Source organism: Molossus molossus, unplaced genomic scaffold (assembly GCF_014108415.1).
Source record: "Molossus molossus isolate mMolMol1 unplaced genomic scaffold, mMolMol1.p scaffold_m16_p_15, whole genome shotgun sequence".
In the NCBI taxonomy this organism is placed as follows: Eukaryota; Metazoa; Chordata; class Mammalia; order Chiroptera; family Molossidae; genus Molossus; species Molossus molossus.
The window spans coordinates 508,450-523,085 of record NW_023425350.1 but is presented as its reverse complement, the minus strand read 5'-3'; the positions used below and the strand labels follow the sequence as shown (position 1 = coordinate 523,085).

General features: G+C 61.5%; 1 protein-coding gene across 1 annotated transcript in view; it reads left to right on the top strand.

Annotated features, from left to right (window-relative positions):
- The window catches only part of MYT1L (myelin transcription factor 1 like), a 149,619-nt gene extending 143,582 nt beyond the window's left edge, over nucleotides 1–6,037 (top strand). Inside the window, exons 22-23 of the mRNA XM_036262841.1 lie at nucleotides 3,361–3,504; nucleotides 3,737–6,037. Of these exons, the coding sequence (XP_036118734.1) occupies nucleotides 3,361–3,504; nucleotides 3,737–3,877 (285 nt within the window). The 3' untranslated portion in view covers nucleotides 3,878–6,037. The remainder of the gene's footprint in view (nucleotides 1–3,360; nucleotides 3,505–3,736) is intronic.
- Nucleotides 6,038–14,636: the final 8,599 nt, after the last annotated feature.

Below are 14,636 nucleotides of genomic sequence, written 5' to 3'. Positions count from 1 at the left end.
AGGTCCAGGGACTTGCCCAGGTTCTAGGAGTCCAGGTGGAGGTCACAGCCTGCTGACCCTCATCCACCGATGGCACAGCTTTGGAGCTTTGGGGGGCGGGGGGCAGAACAGTGATCGGCAGGGCCCCACATTTGCCTGGCTGACCGCCCGCCTGACACAGGTCTGAGTCTTCTGAACAGTTTCCAAACCTCCACTCCTCCTCCTCTGCATCCTGCCCAGGCCAAGGTCTGGTGGAAGTACTGGCCCGTAGAAGACCCATGACCACCTCCTTCCTTCAGCCATGAGCCCAGTTTTCTGGCAGGAACAAGACGACAGAGTCAGCCTCGGTCTGTCTGGCTGTCAGAGGAATGGTGCTCCCACCTCACCGTGTTCCTGTGGAACGAGGCCCTGCCCAGCCCCTGGCGGCCCCGCTCAGCCCTCTGGACGCACAGCCCTCTGGGTCCGCCGCTGGTGCCCCCTGGCCTCCCCCCGGCTCCCTCCACGCCCTTCCTGTGTGCCGGTCACCCAGCCCCGCGCACTTGCCTCGCTGCCGATGCGCCTGGACACCGAGCCTGGCCAGGGCCCGGGTGAGGCTGTGCTGCCTGGACGGGCCTCCTAGGGCTCGAGATGCTGAGGGCGGCCCTGGGGTCCCGTGCATGCTCCCATCTGCCCTGCGGCCTCCCTGCCCCCTCAGAGCTCTTTGAGGTCCGTGCACAGACCCGTTCCAGCGGCATCTACTTCCATTGCGTCTCAAAAAGGAGTCATAAGGGTCAGTGTGTATCTCACTGACCTGCTGATGAGGGGTGACCTCAGATGAGCCTTGGGTGGCACCTCTGCTTCCGAAGGTAAGCCCAGGGTCTCCGAAGTGGGGGAACATGCTGAGCCAGGGCCGGCGCTCCCTGTCTTAGGGCAGAGGGTGTGCTGCAGTCAGGTGAAGCCTGGCCCAAGGAGGTCAGCCTGGCAGCGCCGTTCTGAGCTCCCGGAAGCAGCTGCGGAGCCTGGGTGTGGCCCCCCACCTCCCCACTGCCCTCGGCGTTTGAGGTCGCGGGCTGCGGCCCAGCCGCAAGGCCATGGAGCCCGTGGGTGCCTTTGCCTCCTTGTTCAAAGATAAGGGCGCAGTCACCTCCCTGACTCTGGGCTGTTCATGCCCCCCCCCCATGCTCTCCCTCCCTGCCCGTGACACCGTGAGGTGAGGGACACCCCGCCCGTCTGCTCAGTCCGACCTGGATGGAGGCAGAGCTCCCAGAGGCCTCAGACCACACAGTGAACTGGTCTGTTCGCACCCAGCGCAGCGGGCGGGCTGGGCCAGGCCAGAGCTGCTCCCAACCAGACTGAGGGGCCCAGTGTGTCAGGGCTGCTTCCTGGGTCCCCCCAGAGGCACCAGTCCTGGTGGCTGCACCTGCACTGACTCATACCCCAGGGCTCCACGGGGTCTCGGAGCGAAAACAGACTGGCTTCAGAAATGGCTGAGCAGCAGCTGCCCCTGGCTCACCCGAGCAGCTGTGGGAACTGGGGAAGACGGGCACCTGCTGCCCCAGGGCCAGAGCAGCGTGGTCTCTGCACGCGGTGTCCAGAGCGGCCTGAGGAACTGCGCCTGCCGCGCCACGGAGTCGCAGTTGCTCAGCTGTGTCTGCCCCTCTTGCGCGTCTTTTCCTTGGATACGTTTTCATTGATTTTTGTTAGACAGAAACATTGGCTTGAAAGAGAAACAGATCGGCTGCCTCCTGCATGCCCTGTCCTGGGGATCAAGCCAGCAACCCGGGCATGTGCCCTGACTGGGCATCGAACCGGGACCTCTCAGTCCACGGATGACGCCCCATCCACTGAGCCACACCAACTGGGCATAAGTCTTATTTTAACTTGAGCCCTAGCTAGCCTTTATATACATACAAACACACACACACAGGCACACAGAGGTGTACACACACATACACACACACACAGACACATGCACACACAGGTGTGCACACACACACAGACACATGCACACACCGGTGTACACACACACACACACACAGACACATGCACACACAGGTGTACACACACATACACACACACACAGACACATGCACACACGCACATGCCCCTCCCGAGAGGCTCCTCCCTTGGCCATGGAGAACTGGATGCTCCTCAAAGACGGAGACAGACTCCTTTCTCCTCCTCCCCGAGGCTGAGGACAGCAGGTGACGGCCACAAGCCCATGGCTCAGGGCGACAGGACCAGGTGCCGGCTGCTGTCCCCACCCCACCCGGCCCTGCGTGCCAGCCTGTTTCTGTAGCAAACACTCCATCAGAGCTGCCTCAGCCCTTTAGATGCAGCCGTGGCCAGAGCGCTGCCCAAGACGCCCCTGGGAAGCGGGGAGGAAGGCCCGGCCCTGGCCCGTGCTCCGTGCTGGGCGGCCGAGCCCCCTCTGCCTCAGCAGCAACCCTGTGGGACTGCCGGGCTGTGTGGCCGGCTGGGCGGGCGCCGTCTGCCATCCACAGGAGCTGCTCGGCGTGCGGGCTGGGCCGTGAGTCTCCTTTCCAGAAAGAGGGCCGGGTCTGCCAGCTGGTCCAGCAAGGCCACAGCCTCCGGGCATCCTGGGCAACACGGAGGGCAGAGGCCCCGGCCCACAGGTGGAAAATGAGCTCAGGGCACTAGGGAAAGTGGGTGCGGAAGAGCCCGCCCCCATCCAGCAGGGCACTCGGGCACCCTCGCACGCCCGGCACGGGTGCGGTGCCCGGGATGCCGTCCCCGAGCGCGCCGGCTGCTCTGCGGCTCCACTGCCGTGTCCGCGAGCCGGCCCCACACCAGAGCCACAACCACGGCGGCAGCAGTGCTCTCGGCAGCAGGGAGGGCGGAGCAGGCCGGGACACTGCCTCGCCCCGGCCAGGAGTGTGTGAGGCCCTGCTCCCGAGTGTCGCTGGGGCCGAGGGGGGTGGCAGCAGCGACACCCTCAAATATGTTGACGCTTTAGGACTTCTCTGGGCAGATTGGATTCAGGCTGATAAAGGAGTGTTAGTGGCAGGTCAGTAAAACACTACAAATCGGGGGCCCCGCCCCGTCAAAGCAGCAGAGAGGACAGGGACCTAACAGGAGCAGCCGCGTGTGGAAACTGTGCACAGGGACGGTGGGCTGGTGGGGACTGAGCCCAAGTCTGCGGGCCCGGGAGCCCCCCGGCCTTCTCCACGCCCCTCCTCAGACCTGCTGCTCTGGGCAGTGACACACTAGCGAGCAGCACACACCAGCAGCAGGCAGGCCGAACCCTTAACATGCAGACTCTTGACTCCAAAGCCTTTTATCTAAGCGAAGAGGTGCTTTCTCTGCACCGGTCGGCTTTCCCTCACCGCGGGAGCCCACACCCCGCACACCCCAACATGGGCACACACGTGTGCGTTTCAGATCACCACGATGGAGACCAGCCTGAAGACCATCGAGGAGGAGAACAAGGTGATCGAGCAGCAGAATGAGTCCCTGCTCCACGAGCTGGCCAACCTGAGCCAGTCCCTGATCCACAGCTTGGCCAACATCCAGCTGCCGCACATGGTAAGTGGCCCCGCGCGTGCCGCGGAGGAGATGTCTGTTCTGTGACTGCTCGGTGACCGCCCCACCGTGGCGTTAGCGCCAGAGCGGTGGGGGGTCGGGCGCCGTGGAGCGCGATGGCTCCGAGGAGGCCCTGTGAGCGGCGCAGGTGGTGCCCGAGGCGGTGATGCTGTGTGTGGTGTGGCCCCTGATGAGAAAGTAAGTTGCACATGAACTGCTATTTGATATCTCGTAGGACCCAATCAATGAACAAAATTTTGATGCATACGTGACCACTCTGACGGACATGTACACAAATCAAGATCGTTATCAGAGCCCAGAGAATAAAGCCCTCCTGGAAAACATAAAGCAGGCTGTCAGAGGGATCCAGGTGTGACCAGCGGCGCAGAGGCTGCCGTGGCTGCCAGGAGGCCCGTCCCCTGCCGCTTCCTGGCAGAGCCTGCCGCGCTCCTTCTGCCTGACAGTCACGCTCACAGGACCCGCAGTGACCGTGTCTTGCTTTAGAGGCAGCACCTGCAGGATAGTTTGAACACATCCACACTCTGTACGTTTTCACAGACGCTGACATCAGTGGTTCCGTGTAATGTCTGTGGCTCTGATGTATGCACATGGGTCTATATTTCTGAAGAGGTGAGCGGATGGAGATCCATAGAGTGTACATTCTTTTTAATGCTTTAGTGATTACACGTTTTAGTATTTTGAACTGAAATGGACGAAAGAAAGAAAACAAAATCAAAAACAACCAACGGCTCTGAATGCCCAGGCGGTGGCTGCGGCCGCTTCCGGCACGACCATGCCGCCTCGCGTGGAGGGCTCTGGATTTCAGAGACACGTTCTGTGTGCATATTGTTTCATAGCAAGAATTGTTTGCAAAGAAAATGCTTTATTTTTGAACAATGCTTGGAACTATTATGTGATTTCTTTGTTTGTTTGTTTTAGGAGGATGGTGTATGGTGGGGGCAGTAATGAGGTTTTTTGCATTCCAAGGAAATGGCATTATGGATTAACTGTAAGAAATAAGTGATTTATTGTAAGACAGCATCAAGCCATGGAAACTTGGCAGAAGACTCAAAGCAGCTTAAGCAGCACTTTTAAATTAGCTCCCGAGCATGGCACGGTGCGGCCGTGGGGACTGCGGTTCAGACAGGGCTTTAGAGGGGCCGGCGTGAAGATGTCCCTTCCCGTTTCCAATAAACTCTGGAATCACCTCTGCTCACCCCCACGAGGGCCCTGCCCCGAACTGTCTCCCTGAGTGTGGCTGCCCAACAGAGTCCGTGGGCTTTCATTTAAGCACCAAGATAGTCTGAGAGTATTTATTTCCCCTCCCCCTTTAAAACTGTTATTATTGTTGTCGTCGTCGTTTTACATTTGGGGCATAAAGGGAAATGATGGGTGAGTCTCCGCGTGACTGGACTGACTTTCCCGCTGGGTCCGCTGGTGCAGCTGCCGCAGGGCCTCCCGCCAGGCCTCGGAGCGTCGGCGGCCTTCAGAGCTCTCAGGGCGGCCGCAGGGCAGCCCACGGCCTGTGGTTAGCGTTGTCCTGAGCCTCCTGAGGCGGCCAGCTCAGGAGTGACCATGTGCGCCAGCCCTTCTCCTGCATGGCCTCCCGGCCTGTCTGAGCGTGGAGAGGCGGCTGCGCCCCCGCCGTCCCGGGACGCTGGTGTGGACTGATCACATGTCATGCATCGCTTCCTCCCATGTCTTGATGTTATGCAGGAAGTACAAAAGTGCTTCGAATTTTGTTATGAAAAAAAGATGGGTTTTGTAAAAATAAAAAAAAAATATTTTTAGCAGAACAGGACTTACAGGGTCATTGTCCCCACACGTGCCAGTCGCCTATTTGCACTCACCTGTCCACGTGTCCGTGCGGAGGTGTGCAGTTCCCACACCCGCGGCCGACGAGGAGCTGACGCTGGCCGCCCGGCCTTGGCCTATGCGCACAGACGGACGCACAGACGGACGCACAGCCCGCGGCACTTGATCCGCTCACCGCACAGACTCCGCTCCGCGAGGATCCCCGCCAAGCTGGGGGGACCACGGGACCACAACTCCGCAGCCTCTCCAGAGAGCCACCCGCTGTTCGCGCGTAGTCGCCACCACGCTCAGCATCGCCTGCGGAGCTGACCCAGGTGCTCGGCACCTGCTGCCACGTCCGGGCCGGCCGGCCGCCCTGGCTGCTGTTCATATCGGCATCGCATCCCCGCATCGTGTCCGAGCTTCTCTGCCCACGTAGTGATGCTTTCGTAGAGTAATAGGTAGTCTCGGTTTGGATTCTCACTATCACATGTACAATGGAAGGAGTCTAAGCACAAATCTGCTGCTCACCTAACGTTGGTAATAATATCCAATCCCAGTTATCTGTGACTATTATATAGGGGACCACAAAGTGTCTCATTAGAATGCTGACCTTTCATAGGGGTTATTGTGAGTCATCAGAGTTTATTTATTATAACTTATTGTTCATATTCATTTCTAAGTTAATTTAAGTAACCATTTATTAAGACAGAATTTTGTATAAATATTTACTGTGCTCTCGTGGAACTGAGGTTTGATTTATTTTTGTACGACACAGCATGGGTTTGTTGACACTTTAATTTTGCTATAAATGTGTGAATCACAAGTTGCAGTGATACTTCATTTTTAAATTGTGAACTTTGTACAAACTTTGTCATGCTGGATGTTAACACATCTTTACTCCAAATAAAAAGGTGTTGTCACATTTGTAGCACGACGGGTCTCTGAGCAGGGTCACGTGCTCACCCGGCCACAGGTGCGGTGCGCGCGCCCAGGAGGAGTGGACACGTCCAGGCCTCCCTGCCGCGAGAGGACGCGTCCCCCAGGCAGGGCCCCAGGCAGGGCCTTCTGCTCAGCGGCCGAGCGCTTGCCACACGGCTGACGCCGACACGCTGAACCCGCACCGGCCGGACCCACGAGCCCACACAGCCTCTCGCCTGGTCCGCCAAGGCTCACACGCCGCTCTCTGGGGCCACGTCCCTTGTCCCTGCCTCTTTGTTTAAAATATGTTTTTATTGATTTTTTTAGAGAGGGAGGGAGGGAGAGAGAGAGAAACATCGATCAGCTGCCTCCTGCACGCCCCCTACTGCGGATCAAGTCCAAACCCGGGCAGGTGCCCTGACGGAATCAAACCTGGACCTCAGTCCACAGGACGACACTCAGCCACTGAGCCACACCCGCCAGGCTGTCCCTGCCTCTTACTCCTGAGCAGCTCCTGCCTCCCTACCCTCCCCCAGATGGTTGGACAGACAGACAGCGGCCTGATGCCTCCTGATGGCTCAGCCTCAGGGCGGATGCCTTGTTCTCAGTGTCCCCCATTCAAGGACTTGCCAGGGCCCCACCCATGATTGGTTCCCAGGTGCTTCACCAGCGAGGACCACCCCTGAAACTCAAATTACCCAACCAGGACTTCATGCTGACTCACCCCATCATTTATGTTGGTAAAAGTCACCCTTTAAAATTCCAGAAATGCTCTCCTATAATAGACACAAGGCCCCAAAAGAAATCATTGGAGGAGGAGACCCCCTAATCTTTGTACAATGTAAATGCGTGCCCAGTGGGCATCCCTGCTCCGAGGTCCACTGCTGCCACACACCCGCAGAGCACCTGCTCATCCTATGGCGCTCACGCGGGGGCACGGAGGGGCCTCAGGACCCCAGGACCCCTGTCATCTCCAGGCGGCGGGTGCCAAGCCTCGTCCCGGGAACAGATGCAGTCACAGGGAGGGTGTCCTGTCAGCGAGCACGAGTCAGCGAGCACGAGTCAGCGAGCACGAGTCAGCGACTCGGGTCCGCCGTCTGATCGCTGAAAGACATGCCCCGTATGAGCCAGACGGCGGAGCTGCTGAGCATTTGAGAGCCAGCGGGTAGCGGCGCCAACATCTCATAACATTCGAAGTTAACGCAGTGATCTCAGAGGTCGGTCCTAAACACCAGAACAACGTTGACCGCACAGAAGCAAACAGCGGCCCGAGGCCCGCGTGGAGGGACGGTCGAGCTGCTGGGCCAAGCACACCGTGTGGGGCGCCACGGGGGTGGAGCGTGGTGAGGAGGCCTGTTACTAGGTGCTTGTGATACAATCCTGAGCAGGCCCCGGCCTCTGTGGCTTGGTCGGCTGGGCGTCGTCCCGGGCACCAAAGGGTCGCCAGTTTGATTCCCGGTCAGGGCACATGCCGGGTTTTGGGTTCATTTCCCAGTAGGGGGCGTGCAGGCGGCGGCCGACTGATGTTTCTCTCTCACGCCGATACTTCCATCTCCCTCTCCTGTAAAACATAAATAAGAGTATTTTTTAAACACAGCTGAAAAGCACAGAAAACAAAGCTGCAAATACACTCCGACGCAGCAGTGGCAGCTCGAATGACCAACAAGGCCAACTGCTGAGAACACGTGACCCGCCGGGCGCCCTCCCGCTGTGTGGGGGGCATCGGGGCCCGAGGCCCTGGCGCTGGGGAGCAGCGAAGCCCCTGGGCCGGGGCTGGTTCCGGAAGCCGAGCGCCTCCCTGGGGAAGAAGGAAAAGGAGGAGCATGAGCCCCCCCTGGAGCAGCACAGCCTCCAGGCTGAGGTGAGGGCGGGAGCCGGTGAGGAGGCCGAGAACACGGGGGAGGGCTCTGCCCCGGGCCTCTGGCCGACCGCACGTCCACTCGGCCATACAAGGCGCCCAGACGGAGGCTGTGCTCCGTCCTCTCACCCTGGACCACGACACAGAGTTTTTAAAGGAGAAACACTCCTGAATCTCATGAGGGTTGTGGAGGGCTGAGGAGGAGGCTGCGGAGACCCACGGTCTGCGTCAGGGCCCCGAGGTGGGGGCGGAGAGGGCGCAGACCAGAGCCGAGGGGCGGGCGGGCCCGTGACTCCGCTGGGTGACGCCAGCGGCCACCTCCTGGCCTCCAGCCTTTCCGGGTGTCCAGTCATATTTCAATCACTTGACACCCGAAAAGTCATTGGTCACTGAAGTATGTGCTACAGTCTTTGAACAAAATGGGAAAATGAAATGAACAAAGACTGAATCCTACCCTAAAAATGCAGCTAGACTATGGACGGCACCCAGCTTCAGGCCACGCTGTACCCCACTCCTAGGATGACCTCATTGAGGGGGGACGCGGTCCGGTGACCCGCACCTGGCCATCCACCTAAGCCCTGGCCGAGGAGAAGGGAGATTAGGGAGGGACGCACACTCCTCATACCCTGAGTCCTCAGCGCTGAGGAGCTGGGGGAGTTCACGAGGCTCGAAAGTCCTCAGACGGGAATGCAGTCACGGGGACAGTGGCCCTTCTAGGTGCTGGACCTGTAACAAAGGCCAGTCAACAACCGAGAAGAAACAGGTATCACCAGGTGTGCACAGGCGTGCTGGGAGCTGGGCAGAGGGACGGACAGCTGGGGTACTACACAGAGGGTACTACACGGCTGTGTCCGTTGGGCAGGGACGTGCAACGGCCGCCGGCGCCCATTCTCGGCATGTCTCTCGCTGTGTCTCTCTCAACCCAGTGGCCGCTGGAAAGGTGCGTCCCAGTCTTACGTCCTTGCATAACATTCTTTAGCCTGACGATTTACACTCAGGTGGTTCAGAAAGGTGGTCCTGGGGTGGGGTGGCCGTGAGGAACCCCGGCGCCGTCACCCCATAACGTCAGCGTCTGGAAGACCTGAGGGCTGGAGAGCCTGGCCCATGGGCACTCGGGTCTGACTTGGGCGTGACACAGCCTCCGTCTCCCGTGCTTACCCTGGAAGGTGGCATTTCCCACCGGGGCGATTACGGAATAAACGGTTATGTCCCCCCCGAGTTTCATATTTTGAAAGCTACCCCCAGTGTGCTAGTGTCGGGGACGGGGACCTAAAAGGTGGGGTCCAAGGGTGGGGCCTTGTGATGGGATTAGTGCCCTCATCACGGAGACAGAGGACCTCCCCCTCCCCTGCTCCCTCCCTCCCCCTCCCCCTCCCTCCCCCCTCCCTCTTTCCTTCCTCCCTCCACCCCAGTCCCCAGGAGGACACACAGAAAAGGGCCCTCGGCAGACACTGGACCAGCTGGAGCATGACCTGGGCTTCCAGCGGCCACACGGTGAGAAACACCTGTTGCTTCGCCCTGTCTGCGGTACAGCCTGTGTTACAGTCTGTCGCACAGCCCAGGCTCACGCACAGAAATACGAACGTCAGAATAGAAATGTGGACTTTCTCCTCTGCTGCGACGCTGGGCCACAGGTTCGGAGCCTCCCTCCACCCTGCACCTCGGCTGTGTCCCCAGAACCGCATCCTTCCTGGGCTCCGAAGGCCACCTTCTCGGCACGTCGGGTGTCACAGGTGTGGTCCCGTTAGGATGAGGTCATGGGATGGGCTTGAAGTCAATATGGTTGGAAGCAGAGGAGAACCCTGCATGAAGTCAGACACAGGGCAGGGCCCCGTGACCAGAGAGGCAAAAGTCAGTGACACGGCTAAGGGACCCCAGGAATTGCTGGCCAGTGTCACCAGAAACTGGAGAGAGGCCTGGGGCAGACTGACCTCTGAGCCTCCAGAAGGGGCCGACCCCAAGGCACCTGCACCCTGGCCTCCTGGCCTCCAGGCCTGTGGAGAACAGCCTCTGAGTGGGTCGCTGCAGCCCTGGACACGGTGGAGTCACTCACCCCGGAAGCCCGGGGCCTGTTCCCTGCGGGCAGGGATGAGCGAGTCATGTGGACACTCATGGGGATTTGCAGGTGGTGAAGGTGGTGCCTCGGGCATGGCCAGGCTCTGCAAGGGGCCAACGACCGGCCCTGGAATGGCCCCTGGCCCTGCAGATCAGGGCCACCCAGACCTGGGGCCCTCTTGGGGACACTCACCTGCCTGGACGGAGCGTGGCCGGGCAGAGGGCTCCCACTCCCTCCTCTACTTTTCACCAGGTCTGTGAGTAGGAACTGGTCTCCTCCTGGTACAGCTGGGGAAACTGAGGCCCAGAGAGAGGGAGAAAGCCGCCCGGGGCGCAGGTTTGGTGAGGCAGTCTCGCAGTTCTTGTCATGTTCCAAAATCCACGTTCTTTTCTGTATAAATCCTCAGAGTGTTCTGTCAAGTCGGGAGAGGGACAGGTAGGTGAGGTCAGACACTGTCAAGAGGTAGCAGGAAGTAATCGGTCCCCTCAGCAGAGCCGGATGGACTAGTGGACCCGGGCTGAGGGCACCGGCTCAGCAAGAGCAGCTCTGCGCCCGAGGCGGACCTGTTCAGCCCCAGGCAAGGGCCAGCGACTGGCCCTCCGGTTGTGGGCTGTGCGTGGGGGGACAGAGGTCCTAGCATTTCCAGGTGTGGCCCCTGCAGCCCGGGAGTTCCCCAGCATGCCAGCAGCATCAGTGGGGGCGCTGCAGCCCAGTAAGGGTCTGGGGGGATCCCCACCAATGTGACAGAGCTCATTCCCTCCCCCCTCCCCCTCCCTCATTATCTGCAAGTCCTTGGACAAGTCCCTGAGATTTTCCAAGCTCTGGTTTTCCACCTGTAGATGGGGCCACGCTGCGGCGGGGAGCATGCCTGAGGCTCAGGCCCTCGACGTGTGCACAGCCCTGGCGGGATCAGTGGGGGCAGCCGTGGCTTCTGTGGGTCTCCAGGGCCACGTCTGACGGAAAACGGGACTGAGGCGGAGACAGCACCTTGCACCCATCAACCTGAGCTGTGTGGTCTCGGGAACGACCAAACCTCGTGAGCGGCACAAACACCTGAAGGGCACGTTCGCGGTGAGACAGACGCCAGGCTTGGGGCAGGCCATCCGCTTTGGAAAGTGACCATAGAGGGAAACGGGACATTTCACCTGGGTCTCTGGCAGCAAACCTCAGGGGCTTCCTGTCCTCCGGGACAGGGGGGATGGTCGAGATCCCGGCGGTGCGAGGCCGCCGTGGGCCTCTAGGGGGCAGACGCGGGACACAGTGAACAAAGGCGAAGCTCAGCAGCTGAAGTAACTAAGGAGCTCACTAGGGACGCGAATTCCTTCAGGCCTACATCACCCAGGAGGGGCCCCGGCTCCCACTACACCTCCTCCAGCGCCCTGCGTGGCTGTGGGCCAGTCCGGGTCTTCGGAGAGCACCCTGGCAGGATGGGTGGGCGGGTGGGAGGATAAATGGGGGGACAGGGAGGGAGGGAGGGAAGGGAAGAGAAGGGAGGACAGAGATGGGCTTTGAGGAATCACTTACGTGACCGGGTGCTGGCAGGTCCAGACCTTCGGGCAGGCCGGGGACTAGAAACTGCAGCAGGAGCTGAGACCGCAGTCTTGAGGCAGAATCTCTTCTCCGGGAAACCTCGGTTTTCACTCTTAGGACCTTACACTGACGGGCGAGGCCCGGCCACACGCCCTCCGGGCATCTTTACTTTCTTTCAGTCATTGGTCGTAGTGTTGCCTCCGACACGCCACAGCCCAGCACGTACAACTAACATCAACTTCACAGCTGGTCCGGGGCTGCTGCCACTGGGGTGCAGTGGGCTGAGGGTGTCCCCATGTAGAACAGAGGGGCCTGGAGGTGTCTGGGCAGAAAGGTCACAGCGTCAAAGTGACTGTTCTATGTCCTCTGTAGGAGGACGGAACCGGCGGTGCAGAAAGTGTGTTAGAACGCAACTGAGGCTGTAAGTACTTGTCATCCGCATCTTCCCTGCTTCCCCAGCTTCTGCTGTGCCATCGGGGGCTTCACACAAATCCCACTGTGGTGGCCAGAGGGTTTCTTCTGTGTCACAGGGGCGGGGACTCCTGGGCCTGGGACTCTGCCCGACCAGCAGGCGGCCAGGGCTCTGCACGGTCTTCGGGCTCCTAGCGGTGCCCTGGGGCCGGCAGGCGCAGAGGTGGGCGGTTAACAGGCCTCAGGTCTCAGCGGGGTGCCCACCTCTGTGTGTGTGTGTGTGTGTGTGTGTGTGTGTGTGTGTGTGTGTAGGGAGAGAGAACAGAGAGCGACAGCTTGGAACTGTGCCTGGAGCATAGTGAGCTCTGAGAGTGTTTCATAAAACAACAGAAATTCCTCGCACACATGTGGACACCGCGGCTGGGCGAGGCGGGGCCGCATGGCCGAGGCCCCGGCTCCGGACTGCAGACCTGGGACTGAAACCCTGGCGTCTGCTGCGCACGGGATGCCCGGGGCGGGGAGGTGGGCGCAGCCAGCGGACGCCCCGGCCGGAGGTCCTCGCCCCGCCCCTGCCCTTGGGGAGGTGGGGGCGGGAAGGGAGGAGCCGCGCGCATGTGCACAGCTGGCGCCCCCCGCCCCCCACACAGCTGGGACGTGGGCCGCGGCCGCGCGGGCGGGCGCAGTCCGGAGCCGGCCTGGGAGGCGCCGGGGCCTCCGCGGTCGGTCCGTGCGTCCGAGCGACCGTGCGCGCCGTGGCCATGGCCGTGCGCCCCGTGCGCTCCTGCCTGCTGGCGCTCCTGCTGGGCGGCGTCTGGGCGGCGCTGACCGCGGTGGCCCAGAGACCGGGCGCGGGGTGCCCGAGCCGCTGCCTGTGCTTCCGCAGCACCGTGCGCTGCATGCATCTGCTGCTCGAGGCCGTGCCCGCCGTGGCGCCGCAGACCTCCATCCTGTGAGTGCGGCGGGTCGGGCCGGGGCGCAGATGGTCTGCAGTCTGCGCCGGGAGACCGCGGAGACGGGGCGGGGAGGATCGGGTGTCGGCCGGGCGGGGCCGCGGGCTTTTGTCCGCTCTGGCCCGGGGCGCGGAGGGAGGACCTGGGCGCGGAGCGCGGCCTCCTTCGCCGCCTTTGTTTGGCGCCCGGAATCCCCCGCTGGCCGGGGAAGTCGTGGAGAGCAGCCAGGGAAAGCCCCGCTCTGCTCGGCCCTCCCCGGCCGCTCACTCCCCTCCTGCCCCCCCTTTCTGTACGTCCTCCCCGTCGTCTCCCTCCTCCTCCGAAACCCCCCTCTTCCCTCCGGGGGCCTCCCTCGGGGACCCTCAGCATCCGGGTCCCTCCAGCCCCAAGGCGCCCGTGTCCTGGCCCCGCGGGGCGCTTGGCTCTCTCGGGCTTTCCCTGCGCCCGGAGCGCGCCTGGCGACGAGACCCCGGGAGCGGCCGCGTGGCTGGTCTGGGGGTCTGGGCAGCCGGAGTCCGAGCTAGTTTCCTCCGGGCGCGTCGCCCCCTGGTCTCCAGAAGGGCTCCGCGATCGCGAGTGGGCCCGACTTCGCGGGTCCCAGGCGCCGCTGTCCGCACAAAGCTCCGCGCGCGGGCCTCTCCGCAGGCCCCGAAGCGGCGCGGACCCGCCCGCACCCCAGAGACCGAATTCCATCCCCCGGACGCGGTGCCCAGCCAGAAGGGACCGCGCCGAGCACGGGCGCAGCGAGCAGCGAGCGGGCCTTGTGGGCGCTGCCCGGTCCCACGGCCGCCCTCCCAGATGCCGAAAATAGTTTCCACTGTGCTTGGCGGAGCTGAGTGCTCTTGGCTCCGCGCGGGACCTGCAGAAATTGTAAAAACTTGACTGAACTATTCAGGAAGTGGGCGGCCAGGGCTCCCACTTTTCAGTCGGGCACAGACCCTCTGCCCTGGCCGCTGCCTCCAGGGTCTTGGGCGGGGGTTCTGAGCCGGGAAGCTGTTCCTGGGTCAGAAGTTCCACGTCCTGCGCGGACCGCGTGGGCCAGACAGTGAGGTTTATGGATTATTTAATTCTCTAGTGAGTCAGTGGAAAAGCTTGGACCCTGGAGCCATTTCACAGTGGCCCAGGTCTAAGACTCGCCGGCTCTGCCCCCTGGTCTCCGTGGCTTTTCAGAGAATGTCGGCTGAATATGAGTGTCCAGCCCGGAGCTGGGTCCTCGGCCACACTGGCCACACTGACGCGCGTGTTTGTGGAGCAGCCCAGGGCAGGAGCCTGGACACCGCAGGGTTCCCGGAAAGCGCCCCTTTGCATAGAGTTGCACCTCTGCTTTCCTGGAGGTTTCGGGGTGTGGGCAGTGACCATGCTTGGTCGCCCTTCTGTGAGCCCCACAGAGCCACCGCGTCCCAGCACAACCAAGCAGGTCACGCACGGTGCAGCGGTCATGGGCATTTCACAGTCAGGCAAACCCAGGTCACAGGAGGAGACCCCATCCTGCCAGTGTGGACATCTCGGGCCCTGGACTGTCCTGGTGCAGCAGAGTCTGGCTGGGGAGCTTTTCCAGTGACGGTCCCTGGCCCCTGGGGAAGGGACCCAGGGTACAAGTGGAGAGGTGTTGGGG